This window comes from Peromyscus leucopus, chromosome 4, assembly GCF_004664715.2.
Source record: "Peromyscus leucopus breed LL Stock chromosome 4, UCI_PerLeu_2.1, whole genome shotgun sequence".
Classification (NCBI taxonomy): Eukaryota; Metazoa; Chordata; class Mammalia; order Rodentia; family Cricetidae; genus Peromyscus; species Peromyscus leucopus.
In genome coordinates, this window is record NC_051066.1 from 85,444,389 (window position 1) to 85,472,238 (window position 27,850).

General features: G+C 36.2%; 1 protein-coding gene across 2 annotated transcripts in view; it reads right to left on the minus strand.

Annotated features, from left to right (window-relative positions):
* Positions 1-27,850, minus strand: part of Ano3 (anoctamin 3) — a 255,321-nt gene that overhangs the window by 126,487 nt on the left and 100,984 nt on the right. For both annotated transcript variants that reach the window (XM_028882377.2, XM_028882378.2), the window contains one exon: positions 9,389-9,547. In XM_028882377.2, the coding sequence (XP_028738210.1) occupies positions 9,389-9,547 (159 nt within the window). The remainder of the gene's footprint in view (positions 1-9,388; positions 9,548-27,850) is intronic.

Genomic DNA, 27,850 nt, shown 5'->3' on the forward strand with positions numbered 1-27,850 from the left:
AATTTAGTCCAACATTAAACATATTACCTATGCTTGGGAAAACATCTACAATTTTAAGTAAATTTTGGAGAATTTCATGCATTTATAAAATTTCTAACACTTCTTTTTCAATCCAACTCCTCTGGTACTCCTACCTCTCAAATTCATGACCTTTTCTCTTATATAATTATTGAAATTATACACACATACACTCACTGGTGAATCTATTAGTGTTGCAAATACCATACAATTTTACAAGCACTACTTATTTATTCAAATAACTACTTAAACATATTTATAATCCATCTAGATATTGTCATTGATCAAGGTAAAAGAAGAGGTTATCATGATGATATTGCCAGGCTCTTTATAATGACTGTTCAGACTTAATGGAAAGGTTTCTATGTAGGCATGATAGAAATAATAATAATAAAAAAAAACTTTTGCTGCTAGAACTCCCATAGAACTAATGAGGGCCTTCTTAACATGTTCCAGATCTGTATTTGAACCTCAGCACCACATAACAAAATAAAAATAAATAAGTAAATTAAAATTTAAAACAGAAAACTTAAGTCTTCCACTTAAATGATTCTCCCACCCAGAACAAGTGGAAGACACATTTCATCTTCTACTATACTTTTTTGGCATTATTTGTATGAAATTATTTTTAGGCATTAATGAAGGTCCTAGTTTTGATTTTAGATGCCCACTATTCTAATTATGTCAGCTAGTCTTTCACTCTCAGAGCACAACTTACATTCTTTTCATGCTGCCTATCCCTTTAAAATTACATGGCATTGTAGCTGAAAGTTTTTCTGTGCTCACCTGGCACCAAGGTCCCACAGCCACTTATAAAATTCCTGTGTCCTGCCTGGTCCTGTAACTACTCAGACCCAAGTAAACACACAGAGGCTTTTATTAATTATAGTATTTTCCCTTCTATTATGTGAAGACATATGGCATGTATATCCATGCATTTAATTCTGTATCAGACTCACTGACCATGCACTGAAAAGATGAATGAGTTAGTTAACTTTCATTTTTATTCACTTCTACCATTATCATTATTTTGTTGTTATTATTATTATGCTCGATTATTTTCAGATAGGGTGTCTCTATGTAGCCTGTATTTGCTTGGAACTAGTTGTATAGACCCAGCTGGCCTTTAACTCATGATCCTTCTGTCACAGTTTGCAGAGAACTGAGACCACAAATGGGTTCCACCATGCCTGGTGAGCTAAGTTATTTTGAGTCTACATTTTGTCTAACTTACACCTGAGCAAGAAATAAGGAAAACAGCAAATGCAAAGGGCCTGATTTTCCGCAGTGGGGCACTATGTCAGGATCCAAAATAGCACCAAGAACAGCTTGCCTCTTGCAGGTTCTTAATTCATTGCTGTCAAGCTCTTAATGTGAAATAATCTAACCACCTAAAAAAAGAGGCTGCTTTGGAAGGAGGGGTTTTGCATTTCCGTGACTGTCATCACTGGGTAAAATGTCAGGCTAAGTGCACACAGCTAGAATGTATCTCATTTTCATGCCTTAGTTTTAACTGCACACATACTGAAAGACCATTTTAACCAGGATGAACTCATATTTTCTATAGCTTCTCAACTTCATTTCTCCTTTGTTTTGTCACCATCGGAGAACACAAAAGTCAACTGGTTTCATTCTCTGCTGGTCGCAGGTGAGCTGATGCTATTGGTGACAAGATGGTGCTGTCAGGGAGAAAGATCACCTTCCGTTTTAGAAGCACTAGCTGCCAATCAGGGTCTCTTCTGCTCATCTCTACTGAAAGCAGGCTTCTCAGAGGAACAAAACACCCACAACCTTCACACTTCTCATTATTATCTAATTATTCCACCCAAAATTCCCAAGGGGAAGAACACTTACTCCTGGGTGAAGAGGAAACTTAGAAATCATGTTTTCACAAAGTTATTTGCATGATTTGGATACAGAACAAAGAAAAGAGTATGTGGTCTCTCAAGGCATCCTCCATGTCCAGGAGTAAGGCAAGTTGCTGATATGAACTGAATTAGGAGACCGAAACTTCCTAGTGACAAATAACCTTCCTGTGCACAAAGATGTCACCTGAAATACACACTGTCAGTTGATGTTGCTTTCTTTTAGAAACTGTTCATACTGGCACGAAATTTAATGACTATTTGAGTTCTTTCTGCCAGACTCAGTGTTTAGCTCCGTGCATATTCATTTGTAAACATGGACAGATTTCTAACCTCCATATTTTAGCTAGCAAATTCATGCCTTGTAATATCTTCACAAAACTGTTTTCCCTCCTATCAACAAAAAAAACGCTAAATATTTTCAACTCTATATTTATCAAATAAAATTGAATCCAACGTACATAATATTCAATAAGAGAAACTTTGAAAGCTAATTAATGTTTTAAATGTTTATAATACTGAAAAAAATTGAGGGGTGAGTGCTGGTCACTAAACTGACACCCTTGAGCACTCAGGGCATTTAAGGGCATCTACTACTATTCTGTATCACTAACCTTAAAACACTGGATTTAATATTTTAGAGAGCTATGAGTATTTTCATACCAATGAGTTTTTAATTATAAAAGCATTTTATTTCAAAATTTACTGAGGTTATATTCTATCATCTAAACCTCTTGCTTAACAGGAGAATTCAGAGTGTTGATTTTTTTTAGTAGTAGTGATGTGGACAGGGCTCTTAGAATCTCTGTTCTTCACTGTACTTGATCATTATATCCCTGGGATATGTGAATATGCTATATGATACTCACAATTAGATATTATGTTACATGCCACACTTGATATCTTTACAAAAAAAAAAAAAAAGGACAGATTATTCTCCATGGGTTATGACTCCATAAAAGGAACTGATCTCTTCCTGGCAATTCAGACTGCAAATAGCACAAGGATGCAGGTGAGATACCTCGTTGGTGGTTTTTGCAGAGTAGATATGTAGCAAAAAAATGAGGATGCTCTCTAAGGGATGAAATTTACCAAAGCAATGGGCACCCAATCCTCAGGAACTGAAATGTGTCACCACCTTAAAAGCTTCAAAGAATGTTCCACGTTCCAGGCACAAAGACATTCTGGAAATACCTTGACTTAGGCTGATTTGTGTTCTGCACAGAAACTTACCTAACAGCTCAATCACTTAATATAAAAATTCTCAACTCCAAAATTCTGAGTGAACAAAATGGGTTTTATTTTTAGGATGCCAAGTCTGTGATAATTTGTACTCAGTGTTAGAAGACTAAAACAAGGAATTTCAAAATGTGGTGGTATTGTGTTCCCCAAAATATTGTGCACCCTAATAAACTTATCTGGGGTCAGAGACAGAACAGCCACTAAATACAAAGGCTAGAAAATGGTAGCACTCACATCTTTAATCCTAGCACTCCAGAGGTAGAAATCCCTCTGGATCTCTGTGAGTTCAAGGCCACATTGGAAATGGCCAGGCATGGTGACACACGCCTTTAATCCCAGGGTGTGACAGTAGAAAGGAAAGATATATAAGGCGTGAAGACAAGAAACCAGAAGCATTTGGCTGGTTAAGCTTTTAGGTTTTGAGCAGCACAGTTCAGCTGAGAGCCATTCGGATATGAGGAAAACAGAGGTTTCCAGTCTGAGGAAACAAGATCAGCTGAGAAGTTGGCCAGGCGAGGTTAGCTGTGGCTTGTTCTGTCTCTCTGATCTTCTAATGTTCACCCCAATAACTGGCCTCAGGTTTGATTTTATTAATAAGATCTTTTAAGATTCCTGCTACAGTCTTCACTATGTTGAAACAGTATATATGTTTTATGATATAATGCTAGAATGCTTGTTTTAGAAAAATGTTTTTGTTTATTTGTAATCTATTTATTGTAACAGGTTGATTTATACATGAAACCATAAATAATAAATAAAATTCTAATAAGCTAAATGTAAAAACTTTTTTCACTATCAAGATCAGGATATTATTTTGTGAAAGTACCTGTAACAGGCAAAATAAATTCTTGTAAAATTAAATTTGAAGTAAAAGTTAAGGGGCTGATGAGATGGATCAGTGGGTAAAGGTGATCATGGCCAAGCCTGATGAAATGAGTTTGTTCACTGGGCTCACATATTAGAAGGAGAGAACATACGTCTGCAATTTCCCTTTGACCTCTACATGTGTGGAGGCAGATATTTGTGGTACACACACACACACACACACACACACACACACACACACGCATAACTAAACATACACACAATAAATAGATAAGGGCAATACAAATGCATAATTTAGTGATTTTCCTCTATATTTTATAATCGTTGCCTTTACTCTTTCCTAAAGGCATTTTATTTATTATTTTATTTTGGGGATTTTAATGATTACATCATTTTCTCTGTTTCCCGAGTGCTCTTTTCCTTCTTGTCTCCTTTTCCTGACTTCTTCCCTTCTATTTCCTTCCTCTATGATTCCCTCCCCTTCTCTTGAATCTTACTCCTAATCATTTAAACATCCTATCTTTAAAAAAAAAAAAAGTAAAAAAGTGAATAGAAAATATGGATGGCAATCTCACTAGAGTGTTCACCCACCCCAACCTGGTGGTTTTTTCACCTCTCACCCAGACAAGCAGGTGAATGATGTGTGCTTATTTTCCATTACCTACTCTTGATAGTATACTTCATCATCTACTGCATGCTAGCATAGTGTACATCTGTCTTCTCAGAGAAGTCATTCTTACTGCTTGCCCTAAAGGCCTCCACATCCTCCAATGAACAGGTCTCCTTGTCTTGAACTTTTCTGCAGTATGTTTTCCTATGACCAGATGTTCCCTAAGGCTCCTGAGTGTAGTGAGTAGCCATTCCAGCTTTGACCTTGAAACACTGCCCCTAGAGTGACAGCAGGTAACTGTCACACCTGCCTATAACCTGCCCCTGGGGCTGGCTTGTCCCTGGGGCATGGCTGAGAGGGAGCCCCTTAAGACTCATGGTGCATACATATCTGGCCCCCTTCTGAATACCTCATGTTCCTGGAATCTAGATGGGAGATGAAGCTAGAGTTCTCTGCTGGATGGCACCTCATCTCTCCTGGATCCTGTAACCAACCCCTTATTGGCTGTAAGTTATCTCAAAAATAAACCTCTCTTGATTACCAGATAAGTTATGTGGAATTGCCTTGTTAAATATACAGTTATACCTGAGTTTATCCCTGATGATTTCACATGCCTGTTCTCCTCTCCTATCATTCTGTAGGATTTTTCCTTTTTTTTTTGTTTTGATTTCTGTTATCACTACTGCCCTTTTCCCAGTATATGGTTCATACTTTCATTGACTAGAGAGAGTACTTATCTTCAAGTCATAATCTTCATTTATGTCTAGCCTTCAAATATCTCTACTTGTATTTCTCAGAATTACAATAATTAATGTTTCTTCTATATACTCCCTTCAAAAAAGAAACCTAGCTCTTTTCTAGACAGTAATAAGTTTTGTTACTGCTTCTTTCTATGGGTAGAATTCTTTCTCTGTATTTCTACGATGGACTCTGTGAGTGTTAAAATTTGTTGCCAGTTTTATGAGATCTGGAATAAACTAAGACAGTCACCTCTCTGTATGTGTCTGTGAGGATATTTTCTGGAGAAGTAAATAGATGGGGCATCCTGTAGAGTAGGCAGCAGCTTCTAGTGACTGTGCAGATATAAGAGGTCTGAGGAAAGGAGTGTGCATCTGGCTGCCTTAGCTCCTTACTGGTGAGCCCACTCTGTGACATTAGAACCCTTTGTTTTTCCAATCTGGACTAAGAACTAGTGACTCTCCAGGTATCTATCATCTAGGCCCTCAGAGTCAGATTGTGAGTGCTGAGGTGCCCACCCTTGTTGACTGTGTAGCTACTGGATTTCTCAGCCTCTCCTGTGTGCAAATAGTTGGATTATCTGCTGTGTAAGCCAATCTAATAAACACGTTTTCTAATAGGTATTCATTCCAGTTCTTTATCTCTGGAGAACTCTGACTAATAAAGACTCCTTTTCAGTTAAGTAATTTTCTTTCAGTTTATACATAGCACCCAGCCACATTCCTTACATAACATTGCTTTGTTTGAATTATTATACAGGTATGGAAGTATCATAATGAAATCTATTATGTGTAGTTAATATCTACTAACACAATTAGAAATTTTCTGTCTATATTTGGTCTCCTCCTTTCATCCTCATATACCTTTGTTCCCCACCCCGGTTTTTCTCCTCTCTTGGAAACACAACCAGAGTTTCTTAGTGTTACCTACATCAAATTTAATGAGGCATTTACAGAGGGGAAATATAAAAACATCCACCTCAGATTTAACACTAGTAATATGGAATCTGGACAAATGGATTCCCCTAATATTTTCCACCATCACCATCTTCATCAACAACAACACATTTATTTTAACAGGGGAGCACTGGAGAGGAGAGAGGAAATAATACTAACAGTACAATGGCTCCAGTGGTGGAAGCAGCAGGTCCAAGGATCCAGGCAGTCAGCTTGATTCACCTACTTACCCGGCTTTCCTAACTCTTTAATGTGTGGATTAAACCCAAAGAAAGTGAAGTGAAGTGGAGAAAAACGTAATTATGCAACTAGAATGAGCATCCTCTGTCCAGCAATAGCAGGACTCAGAGAGCTCTATCTTGCTGTGTGCCAATATAAACAGAAACCACAAGAATAGAGAAACATCCCTGTCAGTGTGGAACATAACTGTTTTTTTAATGCATCATGGAGTATTTTTCTTTGTATTAATTCAGAGGAATAAGGCAAAAGACTCAACAACATCTGAACTTTGGCCAAGAAGACCCAACAGAGTAGAGAGAAGCAGTGATCATGTCTGTCAAGGTACCCGGTGTGTATGTCTGGTCTGTATAGGCGAGTGTCACTCAGTATACTGAATGATTTGGTCCACTTTAAATATCGGGTTCCGTAGAAGCTTGCTTGGTGTTTGTAAAATTACTTAGTGAATACATAGGTGAACATAAATCATCTGAGCACCATGACTACCAGTACGGAGTATAATCTGTGTGTGTATAAACTGCTTTGTACGGTTAGGAAGTATGTGCTCTTATTTCTGTGAAGTAGAAATCACAAGGAAATCAAACAAATAAAGCAGTCTATAGGACTCTTTTTCAATAAGTACCCTTTCATATGTCTAATTCCTAGAGGTAGTGATATTCTGAGTTAATGGTCCCAGGAAAAATAAGAAAAATATTAGATAAAAAGTTAAAATAAAAATTTCGCGCCGGGCGGTGGTGGTCACGCCTTTAATCCCAGCACTTGGGAGGCAGAGGCAGGTGGATCTCTGTGAGTTCAAGGCCAGCCTGGTCTACAAATCGAGTTCCAGGAAAGGCACAAAGCTACACAGAGAAACCCTGTCTCAAAAAAAAAAGAAAAGAAAAAAGAAAAGAAAAAGAATTTCACTTTCCCTGTTTTGTGTCATTTGGCAGTGTGTAAATAAAGCTTTTCTTCTTGTGAACTCATTGTGTATCTACTGTTTTGTAGGAAAGAATTTTAATAATTACAAATAAATTCAGTTATTAAGGGAGACACTGGATAATAGTTTAGTACTCCCTAAAATGTATTACTTTAAAAAATTAATTCTTTGCCGGGCGGTGGTGGTGCATGCTTTTAATCCCAGCACTCAGGAGGCAGAGCCAGGCGGGTCTCTGTGAGTTCGAGGCCAGCCTGGGCTACCAAGTGAGTTCCAGGAAAGGCGCAAAGCTACACAGAGAAACCCTGTCTCAAAAAACCAAAAAAAAAAAAAAAAAAAAAAAAAAAAAAAAATTAATTCTAAGACATGTTTTGAGAATGAAAAATGAAAGTGATGGTGTCAGAGGGTTTCAGAACCATATCTCTGAGTACCAAGCAACATTTTGCTAAATCTTATTAGAAAATTCGCAATATTTCATTTTTACTTTAGCATTTTTAAAAATTAAGTTTTAACACTGCAATTACAAGTTAACTGTTCAAATATTTAAATTTTTACACAATTAAAAATGTCTGAGTAGATCCGTATGTTGTGATATTTGGCAGAGTCAAAGAGTTGGTTGTAGATATAACAGTGATTTGTTTTTGTGCATAAAACATACTGAGAGGCAGCTAGCAGGAAACCAGCTCTTTGGAAGTTCTGAAAAGGAAATGAGATTTATTTGGGTAGCAATGTGGACCCTGGCCTTGATTTTTCCATGTTTCTTGGATTTACATTTGTTTATTTATTTATTTTACATTAGGGGTTTATCTTTCTCTAATGTGATAAAATGTGATTTAGAGAAGAGCCCCCAATTAGTTATCTAATACCAAGTGGTTGGCCCTAAAGTCGTGTGTGTGTGTGTGTGTGTGTGTGTGTGTGTGTGTGTGTGTGTGTGTAAAACAAAGAAAAAGAGGCTATGGATCTGACATAGTGCAAAGAGTGAATGGGAGGGACTGAAGGGAGGAAAGAGAAGGTATGATATGACATGATATAATTTCAAAAAAATAAAACAAAATTATTAAAAAAGAGAATTGTGGTGCAATTCCACTTAGAAAAAAAAGTCTATAAATACTGCTGCTTTGGAGAACTGTTTTCAAAGATTTCGAGAATATAGCTCAAATACTATTTTAAGATCTCATAGTGTTTTTCATGTGCCCATTTCAAAATTGTTTAGCTTTAGCTAGAGAGATGTCTCAGTGATTAAGAAAGAGTACTGCTGTTTCAGAGGACTAGAGTCTAGTTCCGGCAACAATGTTGAGTGGCTTACAACTGCCTGAAATTCCAGGCCCAAGGAATCCAATGCTTCTGACCTCCAAGAACATCTGCACTCATGTGTATGTACTCAATCACTAGTACTCATACTTAAAATCAATAAAATAGATGTTTAAAACCAAACAAATTAAACCATAGAATATTCAACTAAAATAACAAAAGTGGCAATTTTATCATCATAGAACTATGAAAAGTATGTTTTTCTTCCTTTCTATGTTCTTATTTTTTCCAGATGCCTTGATCCTTTTATTGTTTTACTAGAAGGAAAAAGAAAATAGTCCTTTCAAAAGATTCATATAAACAAAACAGAGGATGATGAAGGTTGGTGCCCATACTTCTAGCAATCAAACTTGCATTTCAGCAGCTTGGCGAACACTTTCAACATTTGGTTTTCCTTACTCAGGGTTTCCTACTTTGCATGGGCATAATCGTTACATAATCAGTTTTCAAAAATTGCAAAAATAGCCAAACCCTTTGAAAAATATTTAAAATGTACAGATATGCATAGGTGAAAAAGTAAATAAATACTTAAATGGAATAGTACATATGTTTTTATTTTATACTTGGACTTGGGAAAATGCATAGACCATACATATATATTAAAGTATGACTGATAGTATCTATCCCAGAATATTAGTCCAAAAAAAGAAACTGATAATGGAAAAGCCTTTACCTCCTTTTCCAGCATCAAGCCTTCTGCTCTGAGGTTCTTTTCAAATGTGTTTCTTTTGTCATATTGGATGTTTGTCTTTCGATAAACCAGGATGTAATCAATTCGCTTTTTGCCATCTTTAAATAAGAGTCCACTGGATGCTATGTAATTCATGTCATTCTGTTAAAAAAACAAAACAAAACAAAAACAAAAGGGTTAATAGTGTGAGTTAGAGAAACATGCATGTTAAATATAGGCACTAGGAAGCTGATACCAGAAAAAATAAAATGTACTTTAGACTCCTACTGAAAACCATGGAAAGATAATTCAAGCTAGTCTGCAATCTACAATGGAAGACAAGCTAACAGGATTGTAATTAGATTTATTACTTGATGGCTGATCCTTGAGTTGTATGTTTTATCCAATAAGTCTCTGTAAAAAAAATACCAGTTAGTATATCTTCCATACTGACTAAACCATGTCCAGATGTAATTATTTTCATACTTCATCTTGCTGATTCACAACTTACATTTCAAACATAAAGACACTAAGGCTGAAAGAAATGAAACCAACATAACACCATGTGTTATTTAAGACTCTCACAAATCTCTGCTTTTCTAAACAGTTGTTCAATAATGCTGAGACCATACAATAATTCCTAAACTGCAAGCTTCAGGAAATGTTTACTCTTAGGATACGACTGCAAATAGATGGTGATGGAAATAGTGCACTCATAGCTAGCTCATCAAGACTAGTTAAAGATGCTGAGGAGGTGGCTCAATGTCTAAAAACGTTTACTGAGCAAGCCTCGGGAACTGAGTGTGGATCTTCGTAATCCATGTAAGAGTCATTTTCATAAACACCAGTTATTTATTTCATCTAGATATTTTCCTTGCAAGATTCACCTTGAAATAACTTAATCATAATGAGTTCCATCTTCTGTGGTGCAGCTGGGGGCCATGTGGATATCTGTGGTCCATGCAACCATGGGAAACCATGTGAAATACCATATGTACTGCCACTTGCTGTTATGGGCAGGAAAGCTTGTGTTACAGAGATTTCAATAACTCCAGACCCAATAGTTGAGAATGAGAGACATTGAAGGTTTCTACAATCCCCAGTCCCCCAAAGAGAAACAGCCTAGACAGGAAGTCATTGAAGAAACCTGATGCAAGGGAAACTCCCCTAAACCTACAAAAATGACTCCAGATAAGACTCCTAGCAACAGTAGATAGGTAGCCTGAACTAGCCATTTTCTGGAATCAGATTGGTGACTACCCAAACTGTCATCAGAGAGCTGTCATCTATTAACTAATCAAAACAGATGCAGAGATCCACAACCAAGCACTGGGCAGAGCTCAGGGAATCCTGTTGAAGAGAGGGAGGAAGGATTGTACCAGCCAGAGCCAGGAGATCAAGATCATCACAAGGGAACCCACATAAACAACTAACATGGGCTCATAGGAGCTCACAGTTTGTACCAATAGCTAGGAGGCCTGAATGGGACTGACCTAGGCTCTTTACATATGTGGGACAGTTGTGTAGCTTGGTCTGCTTGTGGGACTTATAGCAGTGGGAGCAAGGCCTGACCCTAGCACCTTGCTTGGCTTTTGAGAACATATTCCTCATACTGGATTGCTTTGCCCAGTTTTAATACAAGGGGAAGAGCTTACTCCTACCTCAATTTGATATGTCATGCTTTGTTGACACCCATGGGAGGCCTGCCCCCTTTCTGAACAGAAACAGAGGAGCAATGAATTGGGGTAGAGGGTTGAGGGAAAGTGGGGGGAAGAAATGGCAGGAGAGGAAACTGTGGTCATGATGTAAAATAAATGAATAGATTTAATAAAATAATTGTGATAAATATGCTGAAAGTGTAGCTTTTCACAGCTGATGGCTACTGGTGTGTGTGTGTGTGTGTGTGTGTGTGTGTGTGTGTGTGTGTGTGTTGGGGGGAGGGTAGTGGTAGGCAAGAGACTCAGTTATCTTTAAGAGGTTGTCTATGCTCCAATGAGTATATGGCCAACAAAATTGTTCTTGATGTATCATTTTTTATTGAGGGTGAGCACAAGGGTGAGAAGGTGGACCTGGGAGGAATGGAAAGCAAGTGTGATCAGGGTATATTGTGTGAAATTCCCAAATAATCAATAAAAATACTATGTTGGAAAAAAATAACTTAACCAACATTCTATAATGCTCCAAAATGTCTCTCCATTCCATGTCCCCCTTAAAATACTACTAAGACTATATAAGTTGTATTATCTTCTTTTTAATTATATTTTATTATTTAAAACAATTTTTAAATTTAAGTATATTTTGATCTTATTCTTCCTCTCCCCTAAGTTCTTCCAGATCTTCTTTGCATCCCTACCCACAAGTTCTTTCTCAGAAAACAAACAAAACTACAATAAAACAACACAACTGCCCCAAACCAAACAAAACCCCAAAATAAAACCACACATGTCCAACTAAATAAAACAAACAAACAAACAAACAAAAAAAACGCAAATCCCCACCAAACTGTAACAAACAAAAAAGTTGTTGTGTCCAATTATATGTTGGTCAACTAATCCTGAACATGAGGCCTGTCCTGCAGTGGTTGATATACCCAGTGTCACTCTATAGAGAAAACTGATTTTCAATCTCCCAGTAGGTATAAGTGACAGTTCAGTTGTTAGTCTTTACCCTAGAAGCTAGGTTTCCATTCATTTGTTCATCTATCCAATGATTTCATTCATTCATTAAAAATATATATAACAAAATAAAATAGAATAGGATAAAACAAAAACTATCACCTCAAAGTTGGACAAGACATAAATTACTAAATAAAGCCAAAAATACCAATGAAGACATTCTCCTGGTGACTTTCCTAAGGGTGCTGTACCATTCTAATGCTGAAGATCACACAGAAGAGCAAGTTCTTGAGCCCAGGTCTGCATTCTTAGCAAATATCCAGCTGTCCTTCATTCTCTACTGCCTCCCAATGATTTGGATGACTGTGTCTGCTTGTTATTCAATGTTTCCTAAGTAGACATTCTTGAGATGCAGACAAACTGAATAACATCTCGGGAACTAACATAATTTTAGACAAAGGCATATTGAACTACTATGAAGAGCTGTACAGATGTGCAGTTTCAGTTGAGAGAACTGAGTGTCCGATGAAGTGAGGAAGTAGTGTTCATGGAGCTAAAAAGCAAGAAGTCATTCAGGTGAAGGAAGCAAAAAGAAGTGACTAAGAATGTCATACCCCAACACTAGGTTATGTTTCTCGTGAGCCCTGATATGCGCTGCTATTCAAATAGAGCAGTCTACTACGTGAATTCATCTCCTAGAGACCCTGAGCTCAAGGGCAAGAAGGTGTGGTACATAGTCCTTTTTATAATGAGCAGAAAATTAACAAACTTTCCAGAATTATTTTATTAAGTAGCTCACCAGGACTATGGTGGTTGGTTTTCATGTCAATTTGCAACAAATTAGCATCATCTATGCAGGAAGCATCAACTGAGAATTTTTCTGATATACTCAATTGATGTGGGAAGAGCTACCCAAAAATGCAGATGGCACTTTCTTGTAGCAGTCCAGTAAAACAGGCCATAGCAGGAGGGAGACCATTTGCTTGTTGCTTGTTTAGCCTTTTCCTTACTATGGCTGCTGATTCCTTTGCTGTTGTTAGAATTAGTGTTTTCAGGCCTCCTTCACCCCCAACTGAGAGGTTTTCTCCACCAGGTTGGAGCCTTGTGGTCTGAGGAACTCTTAGGTTCTCAGCTTCTCAGGGTGACACAGATGTTGGTGCTGTTTCAATGTAAGTTGATTTAATAAATTATATACTGAAATAGAATGAATATATGTATATATCTCCATTCTGTCTTTTCTGTTTATAATCCTGCCTGATAGAGAGACTAGGTTACAACCACTAGCAGATACAATAAGGCTTTATAAAATATTGTTATTGTTATTATGTATTTTGAATATAATTAATAAAGTAAATTACTTTAACAAATAATATACTTTATAATTTGACAATAATAGCTATCACTTACTAAACATCTGCTTCGAAACTACACACTTTACTAAGTATTTCAAACGTTGTTTAATTTAACCCTATGTAGCCTTTCAGGTGTATCTTGTTCTGAATACACAGAAACTCAGCTGATTCCCAGATGTCATAGAAAAGAAAACAGTTAATCCAGAATGACCAACCACTTACCATCTTTTCTGGGTTTCTAGCAACTATGTTTAAACAGAATTTGTTTCCTCTTTCTCATCATTTATACCGTTTCCCACTCACTATGGTAACTGTGATAACTTTTTGATTAGGTTATTGTAACAGTCTGACTTGTCTACCTTGTTCCCCTCTCTTCCATTTCTAATATGAGGGGTGAGGTACTAAGCATGGATGAAGTCAGGTGACACCTTTCTCTCAGGCTCTCCAGAGGTTGCCTATGGTGTTCCTTACTCTTGGTCCCACTTTATCTAATATTATTTCCCTTAGCACTCGATACCTTCTGTCATTGTACTGAATTATTCATGTTTTTACCAACTGTTTTGTGCTGTTACAAATTGAATTTTATAAAGTAAATGTTCTAGTTTGCCATTCTGTCTTTGATAAAACAGATACCAAAGGTAACTTTGGGGAGGGAGGATTTGTTCCGTTTACAGGTTACAGTTCATCATGGAGCAGAGGCTATGACAGGAACTCAAGGTAGAAGCTTAAAGTAGAAACCATGAAGGAACACTGCTGACTGCCCTCTTCCCATGCTTCTGCTCAGCTGCCTTCCTTACACAACCTCAAACCACCTGCCTAGGTGTGTCACTGTCCACAGTAGGTGAGGTCTTCCTCCACCAATTAGCAATCAAAAAACAATCCCACAGGTATACCCATAGGCCAACTGGATGGAGACAATTTCTCACAGTGATTTTTCAGCCCCCCTTTTCCTATTGTGAGTAGTTCAAATATATGACTTTTAACAAAGCAGATAGTAGGAGTCAATGAATAATTGTAGAAAGGAAAAGAAGGAAAAGGCAGGAGTATATGAACGGATTGAGAAGGAAGACCCATATGTAGCTAGGTAGTACTAACATAATAGATATTAAGGCCAGGAAAAACTGGAGTGTTCATTTACCAACTTCTTCCCTCTAATAGAAGATCAATGATATGAATCTACAGTGAACTTTCACATCAACTTCAAGACACTTCAGTGTTAACAGCTCCCCTACTACTTTACACTCAAGCCCCAGTGTGCTCTGTATTTTACTTTTATTTAGTTTATAGCCCTCTTCAATTTAGTAAAAAACAAAAACCAAACAAACAAAAAACAGCAGTTGATACCTGCAGTACTGGCAGCATATTAGGTGAAGAAGACATTCCATAAGCACTATGAATCAAGAGATTGGTTGCCACAGTAACTAACACAAAACAGGCCACTTTCAAAAGGACTTAATGCTGTTTGGACAACTGCAGGGTGTGACAATGGAACTTTGGTTGTTACAGATATATAGTTTTCCATTTTTAAGCAAGTGGGTGCTAAGCTTACCCAAAGAAACACCTGCCTGATGAAAACATTGCTATCTAATTGAAAATATATAGTATTTATATATAGTATAATAGTATACCCACATGTCACCTTTGTCAGAGTAAACAATGCCAGAAACTACATTAACCAGTGCTGCAATTCATTATCCAATCATTCTGTCAAATCTAAATTTGCAATAATGAATTTTTCCAGTTTTCCTACACACAATACAACATCAATTCAAAAATAGAAAAAAATCAAAGCAGTATTTAGAGATTTTTTTCTAATTCATGTGAAAGGAATTAAATATAGATTCAGTATAGTTAGATGACTAAGAACATTGTGTTTTATTTGAACTATGACAATCATTAACTGAGGTGTTAACTAATCCATGATTGTATTTTTTGTTTAAATGAAGAACTGATAGAAAGTTTATCATACATATTATTATATAAAGGTGCAAATAGGAAAACTTCAAGTATTTTTTTTGGTGTTGTTTTTTGAGACAAAGTTTATCTGTATAGCCCTGGTTATCCTAGAAATCACTTTGTAGACCAGGCCTCTTGAGTGATGTTATTAAGAGCATGTGCCACCACCGCCCAGCATCAAGTACTTTTTTTATAAACATAGTTGACAAAGTATAAAATCAAATAATAATGATTTAGATTAGTAAAGTGCTTTCCAATCAGTGTGGGGCATGTTCAATTTATATTCAAGATTTTAATATTTATTATTTCCAGGACATGGAATAATGTTGGCTTTTACAGAGAATCTGGGACACAGCTAATTTATCAGGTGCCCATTTGTGTTGGTTAGTTTTAATTGTCAACTTGATACAACCTTGAGTCACCTGGTTGTGGTGGGAACCTCAAATGAAGAATTATTTCTATGCCCATGTCTATGAGGAGATGTCTTGACTAATGATTGATGTGAAAGGGCACAGCTCTCTGTGAGCAGCGCCATTCCTAGGCAGGTGGGCCTGTGCTATGTGAGCATGCTAGCTGAGCATAAGTCAGGGAACAAGCCATTAAACAGCATCCTTCATGGCCTGTACTTCAGTTTCTGCTCTACCTTCCCTCAACAATTGATTATAACCTTGAAGTTTAAGCAAAGGAAAAAAAAATTGGTCTCTAAGCTGGTTTTGGTCATGTCGCTTATTATAGTACTTTAAAGATTACTAGAAAACCGCTAACCTTCCAACAACTTTGAAAACAATCATGCATTTGAAAGTCATGGATCTCAGAAACATTTGGAAAAGCTGATTTTAAAGACTATCTCAAGAATTGGTGACTTATGACTCATGTTTAAAGGAAAGCTTTACAAATATTTAGCCTATTGCTAAAATAATAGTGGAGATTTGTCAGAGGGCATTTTAAAAATAAAATAATGGCAGTAGCTGTTTTTTGTATATATTGGATAAGGTGGGTATGTTACTTATTTTGAATCTAACCAACATTTATTGAACACTTAATGTGTGCTATGCACCGTGCTAATCTCCAAGTGTAAGAAATAAGAAGATGTTGAGTGTTTTCAGAGGTTTTCACATGTCATCCTTGGAGTTACTCTCCACCTCCACCATGTGCATTTGCTGTTAGGTAGTATTAAAAACTACCAACCTCACAAACTAAGTCTTGTGTTCATGATTTCTGCACTCATCTCCCTCCCCCAGGGTTCTCTATAATTGATGAGGTCTGAAAGCACTCTGCTAGTGGGCAGAGTGAAGTTCTCCCCGTCCAGTGCAAATCTTACAGTTTTGCTCATTTTTCCCACTCTCTGGTTTATTGGTGGAATACTCCACAGTGTTGACACTAGCTTTAACCTGGACTACAAACTGGGAGATCTTTGGAGAAGTAAAAGCTCATCCAGTCCACTGGCCACAAATCAAAGTGTAGACAGCATTGGATTCTGGTATGCCTTTGCATACAGTAGAATTTTTTTTTTTTAAAGTGGATACAGCCATGAAAAAACACCTGATCTCTCACTGGCCCTTAACCCACATACAGCACCAAATGAATTGCAAGAAAGACAGAGAAAAGTCCTCAGTTACAATCCAATATCACCTCCATCAGGCTGATCCAAATGTTATAAGATCCATGAAAAAGACTCTCTAGTTTGTGTGTGTGTGTGTGTGTGTGTGTGTGTGTGTACATTTTTCTTCCTTTTTATATTTACTATGTTTTCAGTAGTATTTTAATTTATTTTATTTTGTAAAAAGTTTTTACTTTTATTTTTAGTTCCTCCTCTGGTATTTATCCAGTTTTATTGTATTTATGTAACTTTGACAGGCAGTCTGCTTTCTCTCATATGCTCAATCTAGTTTTAAAAGAAAGTAAAAAAATAGAGAAATGAAAGTAAAATAGGAACTTCTTAGGAAAAGGAAGGGCTGGCAACGGAGACAGAGGGATAAGAAATTATAACTGTAAACATGATCTAAGTACATGATGCACGTATATGAAAATGTAATGAAACCAATAATCATATGGTGAGTATATGCTAATGAAATACTGAAAACAGCATATAGAGGGATGATTACAAGGAATTGAATAACAGGGTGCAGTCAGAAGGAAACTATCTAATTGGCTCCAGTAGCCAGGAGGGGTCACATTATGAATTTAATAAAATCAGTAAAGATTATGACATAATATTAGATCATGTAATCAGTCTATGATTTGTTCCTGATTATCAGTTGGCCACACTTTCAAGTTAGTATAATTCAGTATGCTACATTGGTTGAGGTATTTAAATCTGGATTCAGATAATTTGGGCTCCAATTAACTGAGCCTCTTGTTCATTTAGTTTAACAGTGCTCAGTCTCCTGTCTACAGCTTATAAATCAGAATAATAATGATACCAACTGTAAAGGATTATTACTATGACTAAATGAGATAATGCATGAGGGAACATTGCTGCCTGATTCACTCTAAAGACCATACAAAGTCACTTATTATTATAAGGGGAAAATTGGAAAGTTATATGGGGCCATGCTTGGCATAATAAAGTGTTTGATGACAAGCCTGGCAACATAAGTTTCATCCTTGGAACCCACATGGTGAAAGAAGTAGGTGGAAGGAGAGAACTAAATCCTGTAAGTTACCTTCTGACCACACACACATGATATATCAAGAACACACACACACACACACACACACACACACACACACACGCATGCACGCATGCACGCACGCGCGCGCGCGCACACATGCACGCAAGCACACGCAAACACAGATACACAGATACACTAAATACATACATAAATGTAGCAAACACTAGTATATAAAACTTTCATCTCTTCAGTTTGTATTAGAGTATTGCTTGCTTTTCAGTGATTCAATTCCCCTTTAAGTTGTAGAAAAACAGTCTTTCTCAGGATAAAGATGGCTGAAAACATAGACAAGTAATACAAAAGACACTGACTTAGACATTTTGAATATGCTTATATGATATATACCATGTATCACAATTCAGTACAAAAAAGCCAGCAACATTCCTAGTTTAATGAAGCAGTACAAAACAAATATCTCTATGACTATTAATTCCAGAAATAGAAACTCAACAACTCTTACAGAAATCCCCCTTTCTCTTTCTCTTAATTACAGTGTCTTCCATACTCAGTTCTCAGCACAAATTTTGTTTGTTATGGTTTCGGATATTTTTACTTTTCTTCAGTTTCAGCAACAAAGGGTATGCCATTAAACATTCAGTTTATCCAAATATAAACACAAGATGATTTTTATGTCTAGCTACTTTCACGAAATGTAAAATCCATTTCTAATTTTCAGTCATTTGCATTTCTTTTCTTGTCATGCATTATCATAATGTATGGATATAACAGAAGTTCTGTCTCCTTATGTTGATAGACATTTGGCTACATCCTGTCTTGATTATTATAAAGTTATAATAAACATCCATTTATATGTCTTGCAGTACTTATTCAGAGGTCTTTCTATCAGGTGTACCTATGAGAAAACTGTTGATTCATAAACAACATTATGTAACATGAATCTTAAAATGTCCGAAGCTGATATGTGAAATTACGTTAATTAGAAAATAAAAAGATTAAATAAATAAAAAATAAAAGGTCTTATTAATAAAATCAAACCCAGAGCCAGGTATTGGGGTGAATGCTGAATGATCAGAGAAACAGAACAAGCCACAGCCACCTCACCTTGCCAATTCCTCAGCTGATCCTGTTTCCTCAGACTGGAAGACTCAAAGTCCTCATCCAAAAGAATCTCAGCTGAACTGCTGCTCAAAAGCTTAACCAGCTCTAGTTCCTGGTTTTCATGCCTTATATACTTTGCTGCTTTCTGCTATCACTTCCTGAGATTAAAGGCTTGAGTCACAATGTCTGGCTGTTTCCAGTGTGGCTTTGAACTCACAGAGATCTGAGTGGATGTCTATTCTCTGACCCCAGATAAGTTTATTAGGGTGCACAATATTTTGGGGAACACAATATCACCACAACATTGTAAGTTGATTTGTGTCTCTGCCAACAGCATTTTTGTGCCTTGTGGCTCATGACTACTCTCCAATCTTTCAAAGGCAGGGAGATATATAATAGTAATTTATTGTGGTTTTAATTTATATTCCCATTTCTAATAATTTTATGTCATACAAACATTTTAGTTAGCAAGCCTTTTGACGTCTATTTATGTTAAAAATCTATGATTTTTGTCTTCAGTTGGATTTCACTATTTTAATGATAATTGAAGGTCATATTCTCAATTTTAATTTATCTGTATTTTTAACATTAAAGGTGTTTTGCCCTTATTTACAAAGACATTCTTTATTCCCAGGTGGTGAGGATTTCTTCCTCCTCAATTGTGTAGGACAAGCTTCTTTTACCACATGAGACTGAGATCGGGGCCTGGAGATATGGCTGTGTGGTTAAGAACACTGGTAGTAAGTAAGACATTCACAATTGACTGTCACTCCAGTCTCAGAAAACTCTCATGCCCTCTTCCTGCCTTCGTTGACACCAGACACACCAGTGGTGCACAGGCATACACACGGGTAGAATAAAAATATAATAATTAAATAGGAGTAAAAATAAAGATGAACAACCAATGTTTGCTGGATGGAAATGTACCACATACAATATGCTGTAAGGACCAAGCTTCACTATTGTTATGTAGTTATCCAATTGTTCTATGTCACTTAGAACAATATCCCTTTCCTCATGTCCATGTAGCCCTGCTTTTGTCCTACCTAGCTCTACTGTCCACCCATGAAAGCCGTGGTTGAAATAAAGATGGTCATAGTTCACTTGTTAACCCTATGTTATAGAGAATGTATCTAAGTCTGTCAGTCTTGATATGTAGTACATATTGTTGTACAGGTCCTGGCTCAATTTGGTAGAGTTTTTTTTTGTTTGTTTGTTTTTTTTGTTTTTTTTTTTTTTGGTTTTTCGAGACAGGGTTTCTCTGTGTAGCTTTGCGCCTTTCCTGGAACTTACTTGGTAGCCCAGGCTGGCCTCGAACTCACAGAGATCCGCCTGCCTCTGCCTCCCGAGTGCTGGGATTAAAGGCGTGCGCCACCACTGCCCGGCTAAATACATAGATTTTTTTTTTTTTTTTTTTTTTGAGCTGAGGACCGAACCCAGGACCTTGTGCTTGCTAGGCAAGCGCTCTACCACTGAGCTAAATCCCCAACCCTAAATTGGTAGAGTCTTATAAGGACTTATGTAACACGAATAGCTTGCATAGGGCAAATCTTCTTGATTATTGAGTCTAGTTCTAGACTGAAGATTTTATTTTATTACCCTCAATAGTATGAAAGAATAGAACACTCCCAGTATGCAGGATTCCTAACTGCTGCCCATATCTGCTCCCACTCACATAGACTTTTTTGTGTAAATTTTGATAACCAGTTATCACTGTGCCCATTTTATGAATTCTTCAGGTTTTTTTAAATTGTATTTAGTGAGTAACATAGACAGTCACTGAGAGACAAAGGGGCCGTGCATGACTCAGGCTTTCTCAGAATACTGCAATACTTAGATTGGCAATGGCTGCTTATGTGGCTTGTTTATGCAGCTCCTTTAGCTCAATGTTGATGATACACAACAGACAGATTGGTCCAACTCTCCTCCACAATCTGAGTAGTTAGTTGGATAGTCCTCACCCACAAGGTCATTGTCATATTGCACACTTGTTCTTAATCATGTCCTAGGGGCTCCATAAATGATTTTTAAAAATCAAATATTCTTTTCATAGTTTTCATTAGTGATATTAGTTTTTGACTTCCTATGAGTCTTTGCAGTAAGCCTTAATTTCGAGTTAGGGGATGGTAGTCTAGATGCTGTTAGTCTGATGTCATATTTCACCAGGAATTTCCTGCTTTATGCTTCCCAATTAATGTCCCAGATACTCGGCATATAATTACAGTTTATTTCAGGATGCAACCATCTCCTACCATTAGCTCATTATAGACCTTTTCTTATAATGAACAATATGTGTCTATATTTCCAAAAATCCTTATTAAAACAAACTAAGAAAAAAATCATATGCTGAAGTTCAGAAGAAATTTGTACACAGTGGAAATTTGTTAAATTTTGCTCAAAGTGTTAAAAATTCTGTTTCCTCTGCTAGATTTTTTTTTCATTTTAAAAATAGTACTTATTAGGAAAAATATTTTAATTTCCCAAGTGTTCTAGAGAATAAAGTATATATTAACATATATGCATTTTAATGCACCTTGCTTAACTCTAAATACACCAGAAAAGTAATGCTGAATTTCCTGTTCAAATAATCTTTAATTATGAGTTTTAGGAATGCCAAAACTCTGACCTCAATACTGAGCAGATGCTCAGTGCTGATGAGAGCTTGGCCAGGTTCATTACCTCCAGCTCACAGTGCCAGCTCTTCCTCTTTTCCATATGGCACAGTCAGTAACACAAATCATTTCTGAAACAGTAACTGGAATGCTGACACTGGGCAGCAGGATGGCTAATGTTCTAGTCCAGATTCTGCCACAACTGGGCAGAGAAAAATACTATTTCAGAACATACAAGTAAAAGTCATATTTAATAATAAATCATGCAAATAATTTCAATGATTATTGCTGTTATTAATGCCATACTATCCATTAAGGAACTCACACAACAAATCATATGATGGTTTCCAATACACAGAAATACTGAAAAGACTGGTCATCTCATAGGTACAATGAAAACATTTGCAAGAAATCACTGAATTTATATTTCAGGTTATTTACATTAACTCTTATAATGAAATTAAAACATTTATACACATTGGGTAATTGACAAGCACCGGGTCAAGTTAAGAGTAAAATATAATTCAGGGCTCAGCGACTTACCTGAGAGCACTTGATCCACTTTCAACCCTAAGGACATTTGCAGAGCCTGTGAGTGTGGGCTTTGTTTTTGAAAATTTCTAGGTGCCAGGGTTACAATGGAAAGTGAGTCAGATAATCCAAGCTGCAGGTATTTTTAGGACACATATAGTAAGTGAAGTTGAATTATTAAGATATTCCCTGCTTTTGGTTCTATGCTTGTAATATACAACAGGCAAGTAGGTGCCTAAAAGAAAGGCACTCCCAAACCAAAGTTGTCAATTATACACATCCAAGTTGGATTTATTTTCAGTTTAACAATGCAAAAATCAGTGTGTCATACCAAAATATAGAACAAAATATCTATGAAACATGGGGATGTTCCCAGTACATTATTCAATCAAAGACTATCATTTTACTGGAATATTTAATGTGAAATGCCAGACTTCCAGATTATATTATCAAAACCTCAGCTACAATTTTTGCCTAATATCATTAACAGAACCATGTTAGGAAAGACACAGATGTTCCAAAGCAAGTTATTCTTAATAGTTACATGATTATTATTGTTCAAATGCTTTGATGTGTCAAAGAGAAAATTCCCCATAATCTTTACATTAACATGATTTTTATCTGATGAGAATGTATTAGCTTGTGCAAAAAAGGCAAGCCCAAAGAAAGATGAATTCCTGTATCTTCAGAAAAGTGTTTTTCATAATCCAGTGATCTTAAGTTCCCTGATCTTTTCACCTGTAAATTCTATCACAAGGACAAATATCTCTTAAGACATAGAAAAGAGAAAGATGAGTCATTAAACCAGCTATGTTTTGTTAGTATTATAAAGCAGATGATCATGTTTTGGTTATAAATAATCTATTCAGAGTTTCAAGACATTTTAAGAACTTGGAAAGGTTCTAAAATACATTGTACACATGTTGGACTGTTAAGGACTATTTTTATAAATGTGTCATTCTTTCCAGACCCACAGTTACTTTTACTGTTAGAAGTTAGGTGTTTGCAAGGAGAGAAAGGTAAATTCTGAATGTGGAGATTGCAGCCCTAGAGATTTCTGGTTTATGGAGGCTACTTTCTTGTTTGAAACTTTCTTCTGTAACATTTCTTATATTATAGAAGACAATTCAATACAAACAAGTGACTTTTAGCCATTCTTTGGCAGTAGGGAATATATTTAGATAAAGAATCATACATATGCATTGAAATAATTATCCACGGAGCTTCAAGGGGTTAATAGATTCCTTGAAGCTCATTTGTGGGCTCTCTTGGGGATTCATAGCCTGGGAAACTCTGGCTTTAGCAATGTTTATCATAATCTTGTTTGTTCTTTCATTCAAGTACTAACCAGAACTGACCCTACTTGGCTTCCCAGATTTGATGAGACCCATCAGGTTTAGGGTAATATGGGAATATACAAATGTATCTGCTTGTAAACTTAAGTTCTTCTTTTCAAGGTTGGTAGAAGTTAGTTAAATCCTTTATGGGAAATCTTCCAAGCCCTTTGGAAGCCTCTTGATTATAACAGTATATTCATTTGAAGAGTTCCTCAGAGATAAATGGCAGCATCAATACACCTTCAGTTTCACATTCTAGCACTTTATATAAAACCCCACATTTTTATGTCATTGTATACAAGTGAATTAAATTTTCAATGTCTCTTTCAAAGAAGCTTATTGATATGAAATCCATCCATCATACAATTTATCTATTTTGAATATAAAAAAGCAACTTAGTATGTCCACAAAGTTGGACAATGTTCACCACTGCCTTTTGGAAACTTTCATCATACATAAAATATTTGTATGGTCATTAGTGTTCATTCTCCATTTTCCCTTTCCCTTCTAGTTTCTGTCATCCTTTGCTGGCCCCAAGTGAACACTTATGTACTTCATGTACATGTTTGCACCCCCCACACACACACACGTGTGTGTGTGTGTGTGTGTGTGTGTGTGTGCCTGTGTACTTTGAAAAATTGTGATAATAGTGTTGAATGTAGATAAAGAATTACAAAAATTAAATAACTCCTTCCCAATAGCCAAATAATAAACAGGCCAAGAAAATGAACAGATAGTTCTCAAGAGAAGAAATAAAAATGGCTAATAAATATTTTAAAGTGTTCATACTTAACCAATACCATAATGTACACTAAAACTACTTTGTGATTCCATAAATACACTAGTAGAAACACTACCATAAAAATATGGTATTTATATAGGGAAAGAGAAATTCTTATACATTTGATGGTTGAAGTGTAACTGGGGTCAGACACTATGGAAATCAGTGTGGAGGTTTCTCAAAACACAAAACATTGAACCTATGGCCCAGCCATACTTCAAGTTCTACAGCCAAAGAACTCTTTATATCCCACAACGAATATACTTGCTCATTCATGTTTATTTTTGTTCTATTCACAATACCAATGAATTAGAGCCAGTTATATATCTATTATAGAAGAGTAGATTACTGAGATGTGGTATGTTCAAGCAGTGGAGTTATATTTATCTGTAAGAAAAGTGAAATTTGTAGTAAACATGTGGAATTGAAAAATATATTAAATGAGATAGCTCAAGCTCAGAAAGACAATCACTCCATGGTATCTGTCATAAGCAGATCCTGGCTTATAGTCAATAGATATGTTTGTTTAGTAGGGATTAATTGTATGTGGAGGCCTGAAAACTAGAAAAGGACCCATGAGAAGGGATCAAAAAGTATTAAGGGATGGAGAGGAATGCATTAAAATGCATGTTATAAGAAAGTGGAAGATAGATTCCTGGTGCTGAAAAGATACAATTGAGAATGGGGACAAGGAGTAGGTTAGGGAGATAAGGGAGGAAAAACAGGATGCAGGGAGAATAAAATAAAACATGTAAACATGAAAATCCATGAATAAATCTGTTATTTTATAGGCCAATTTTAAAAAGAAAGAGTAGAAATAACTAGGTGTCTTTATGGTATGGGTAAAATGATTAAGTTTCTGCGTAGAAATCCAATACAGTAATAAAAATGAGTCTGTTTACAAACTTGTTTTGAACAATTCACAAGATAAAAATCATAGATTAAAAAAAGCAACAAAAAGTCAAGAAAGAACTAATGTGAGTGGCAGACATCTGCGGTGCTAAGAGAAGTGAGAAATGGAATTATCTGGGAAGTTATTAGACAAAACACAATATGGCATTGTTCCTCACTATTTTTCTCTCTTTATATAATATTATGTTTCCATATATATATATATATATAATATACAAAGCTATGGGGGCTATTACTTAGTAATTTTTCTTGAGATTGTACTTTCAAAAATATAGACCTTGCTAAAGGTTTAATTTAAAAATTATTAGTAGCAAGTAATATAGATTTTTTCTAATACACAATAAAATTGAATCATAGTATTAAACTATTTAAGGAGTTACTGTGCATCTTGGAAATTATTTAAAGACTTTGCTTTGGCAAACATGGAACTATTTAGCTTAAATAAAACTTTTGGGTTTATTTAATATTTTCATTAGCAAGGAGCAAGACATGAAAGAAATAGACTGAAATTTTGAAATCTCACAATTCAAACAAAAAGGAAATGCCCAGAGGAGGTCAAGTGGAGGTACCCAGGATATCTGAAGTTCAGGAAGGGAGATCTATTCTTTGAGTGCTTCAAAGAAAAGGGAGGGGGAAAGCAGGGTATAAGCTACATGAGTCTTAAAGATTGATGTTAGTAATCAAGATCCAGAGAGGGCCTAGTTCAGGCCAGTGTCTTTGTTTAATATCTACAATGTGTTCCATGAGGAAATTGTTGTGGAAAGCAGGGCAATATTTCTTTGTTACTGATTGGCTGATTTGAATCTTTTGTAATGTACCCTTGTATAGAACCTCAAACAAAACTGTAATTCTGAAAAGAGCTTTGAAGATCAGCAAAATATTGTCTATCTTTCAGACACTATAGCCCTTCTAAACTGTCTACAGAATTTCTTCCCAGCAAATTTCTGAGTAGAAAAATAACAAAATAACTACATGACAAAAGAACAATCAGATTGAAAAATTATACCAAAGTAATTAAAGTGTTCTAGTTTAACTGTGATGGTTTGAAAGGAAATGGTCCCCAGGTGGAGTGGCACTATTAGGAAGTGTATTCTTGTTGGAGTAGGCATGGCCTTGTTGGAGGAAGTGTGTCACTGTAGGGGTGGGCTTTGGGGTCTCCTATGCTTAAGCTATACCTAGTGTTACAGTTCACTTTTTGACTGCCTATCAAGATGTAGAACTCAACTCCTTTCTCAGCACTATGTCTGCCTGCATGCCACCTACCATGATGATAATGAACTAAACCTCTGAACTGTAGACTAGCCTCAATTAAATGTTTTCCTTTATAAGAATTGCCATGGTCATGGTGTCACTTTACAGCAATAGAAACTCTAAGGGAGCAACCTTTATTAAATTCAAAAGCAAAATCATATGCATGCACAACTCTAAAGTCCTCAGCAAATAATGCATACTGTGTATTAGGTAACAAGCAAGAAATATCTCAAGGGCCCTTGTAAATTAGCCTGGTGTCTAGAGGGCCCTGAGAACTGCATTAAATAATGATGATGAGAAGTACAGAAGTTGGAAGGAATCTTTTAAATACAATTCAGAAAGTCCTTTGTCAATGATTCTTCTTCTACTCAAAGCGCCCTTTCTGCTCACCTGATTACTATATGAGCTTATCAGAGGAACATGGGAAATTTAAATATCAACACTTGCAGTTTGTCTATTCATTGAAGCTATCTGGGTTTCTTTTGCTTATAGCAAATCTCATTGGTTAATGTAAGCATTCTGCTTTGGTGCTGAATATGCTGGTACCATCTGCAAAATTGGAAGATGCTGTCAGGTGGCTAAGGCTATGAAGCCATCACTCTGAATATCTTCTTGTTATAAGACAAAGACACACTTACCTTACAAGAACTAATAAGAAAATATCTGTCTAAAATAACTTAAACATTTTGAGTTCTCAATTGTACCTACAACTTTTGGAAATATCATCCAATAAAGTGACATCACAGAGAAAATAACCACAACTACAAATGCCCAGTTCTCTGCTCAAGAATCCTAATTATATACAATAGTGGGTATTTAACTCCCCTTTTGATATTTTAAATAACATTTACTTCATCGAATACAGAAAATTACTTCAAGAGACACATATGGAGACAACAGTGTTCTGAATAGGATGCTAGTATTTCAGAAAGTAATAGCAATAACTGACAAGTAGAATTGCATCAAAGTCAAAGGTTCCTGAACATAACGGAAATAATCACCAAAAAGAAGAGACAAGCTATGTAACTGGAGACAAATTTTTCCAGCCATTCATCTGAGAGATTTTATATGCATAATATATCAAGAACTCAAAATGTTAAGTACAAATGGGCAAATAATCCAATCAACAATCAGACAAAGGAACCAAACGACACTCCTCACAAGAAGTACAACAAATACATGGAATATTTCAGTATTCTCAGCCACCAGGAAAATGCAAACTGAAACTACATTGAGATTCTCTTTTATTCTAGTTAGAATGGTTATCACCAAGAAACAAACCAACCAACAAACAAAAAACAAATTGTTAGGATGCATAGGTAAAACAGGCTGCATATACCATTGGTGGGGATTAGTCCAGCCACTGTGGAATCAGTGTGGATGC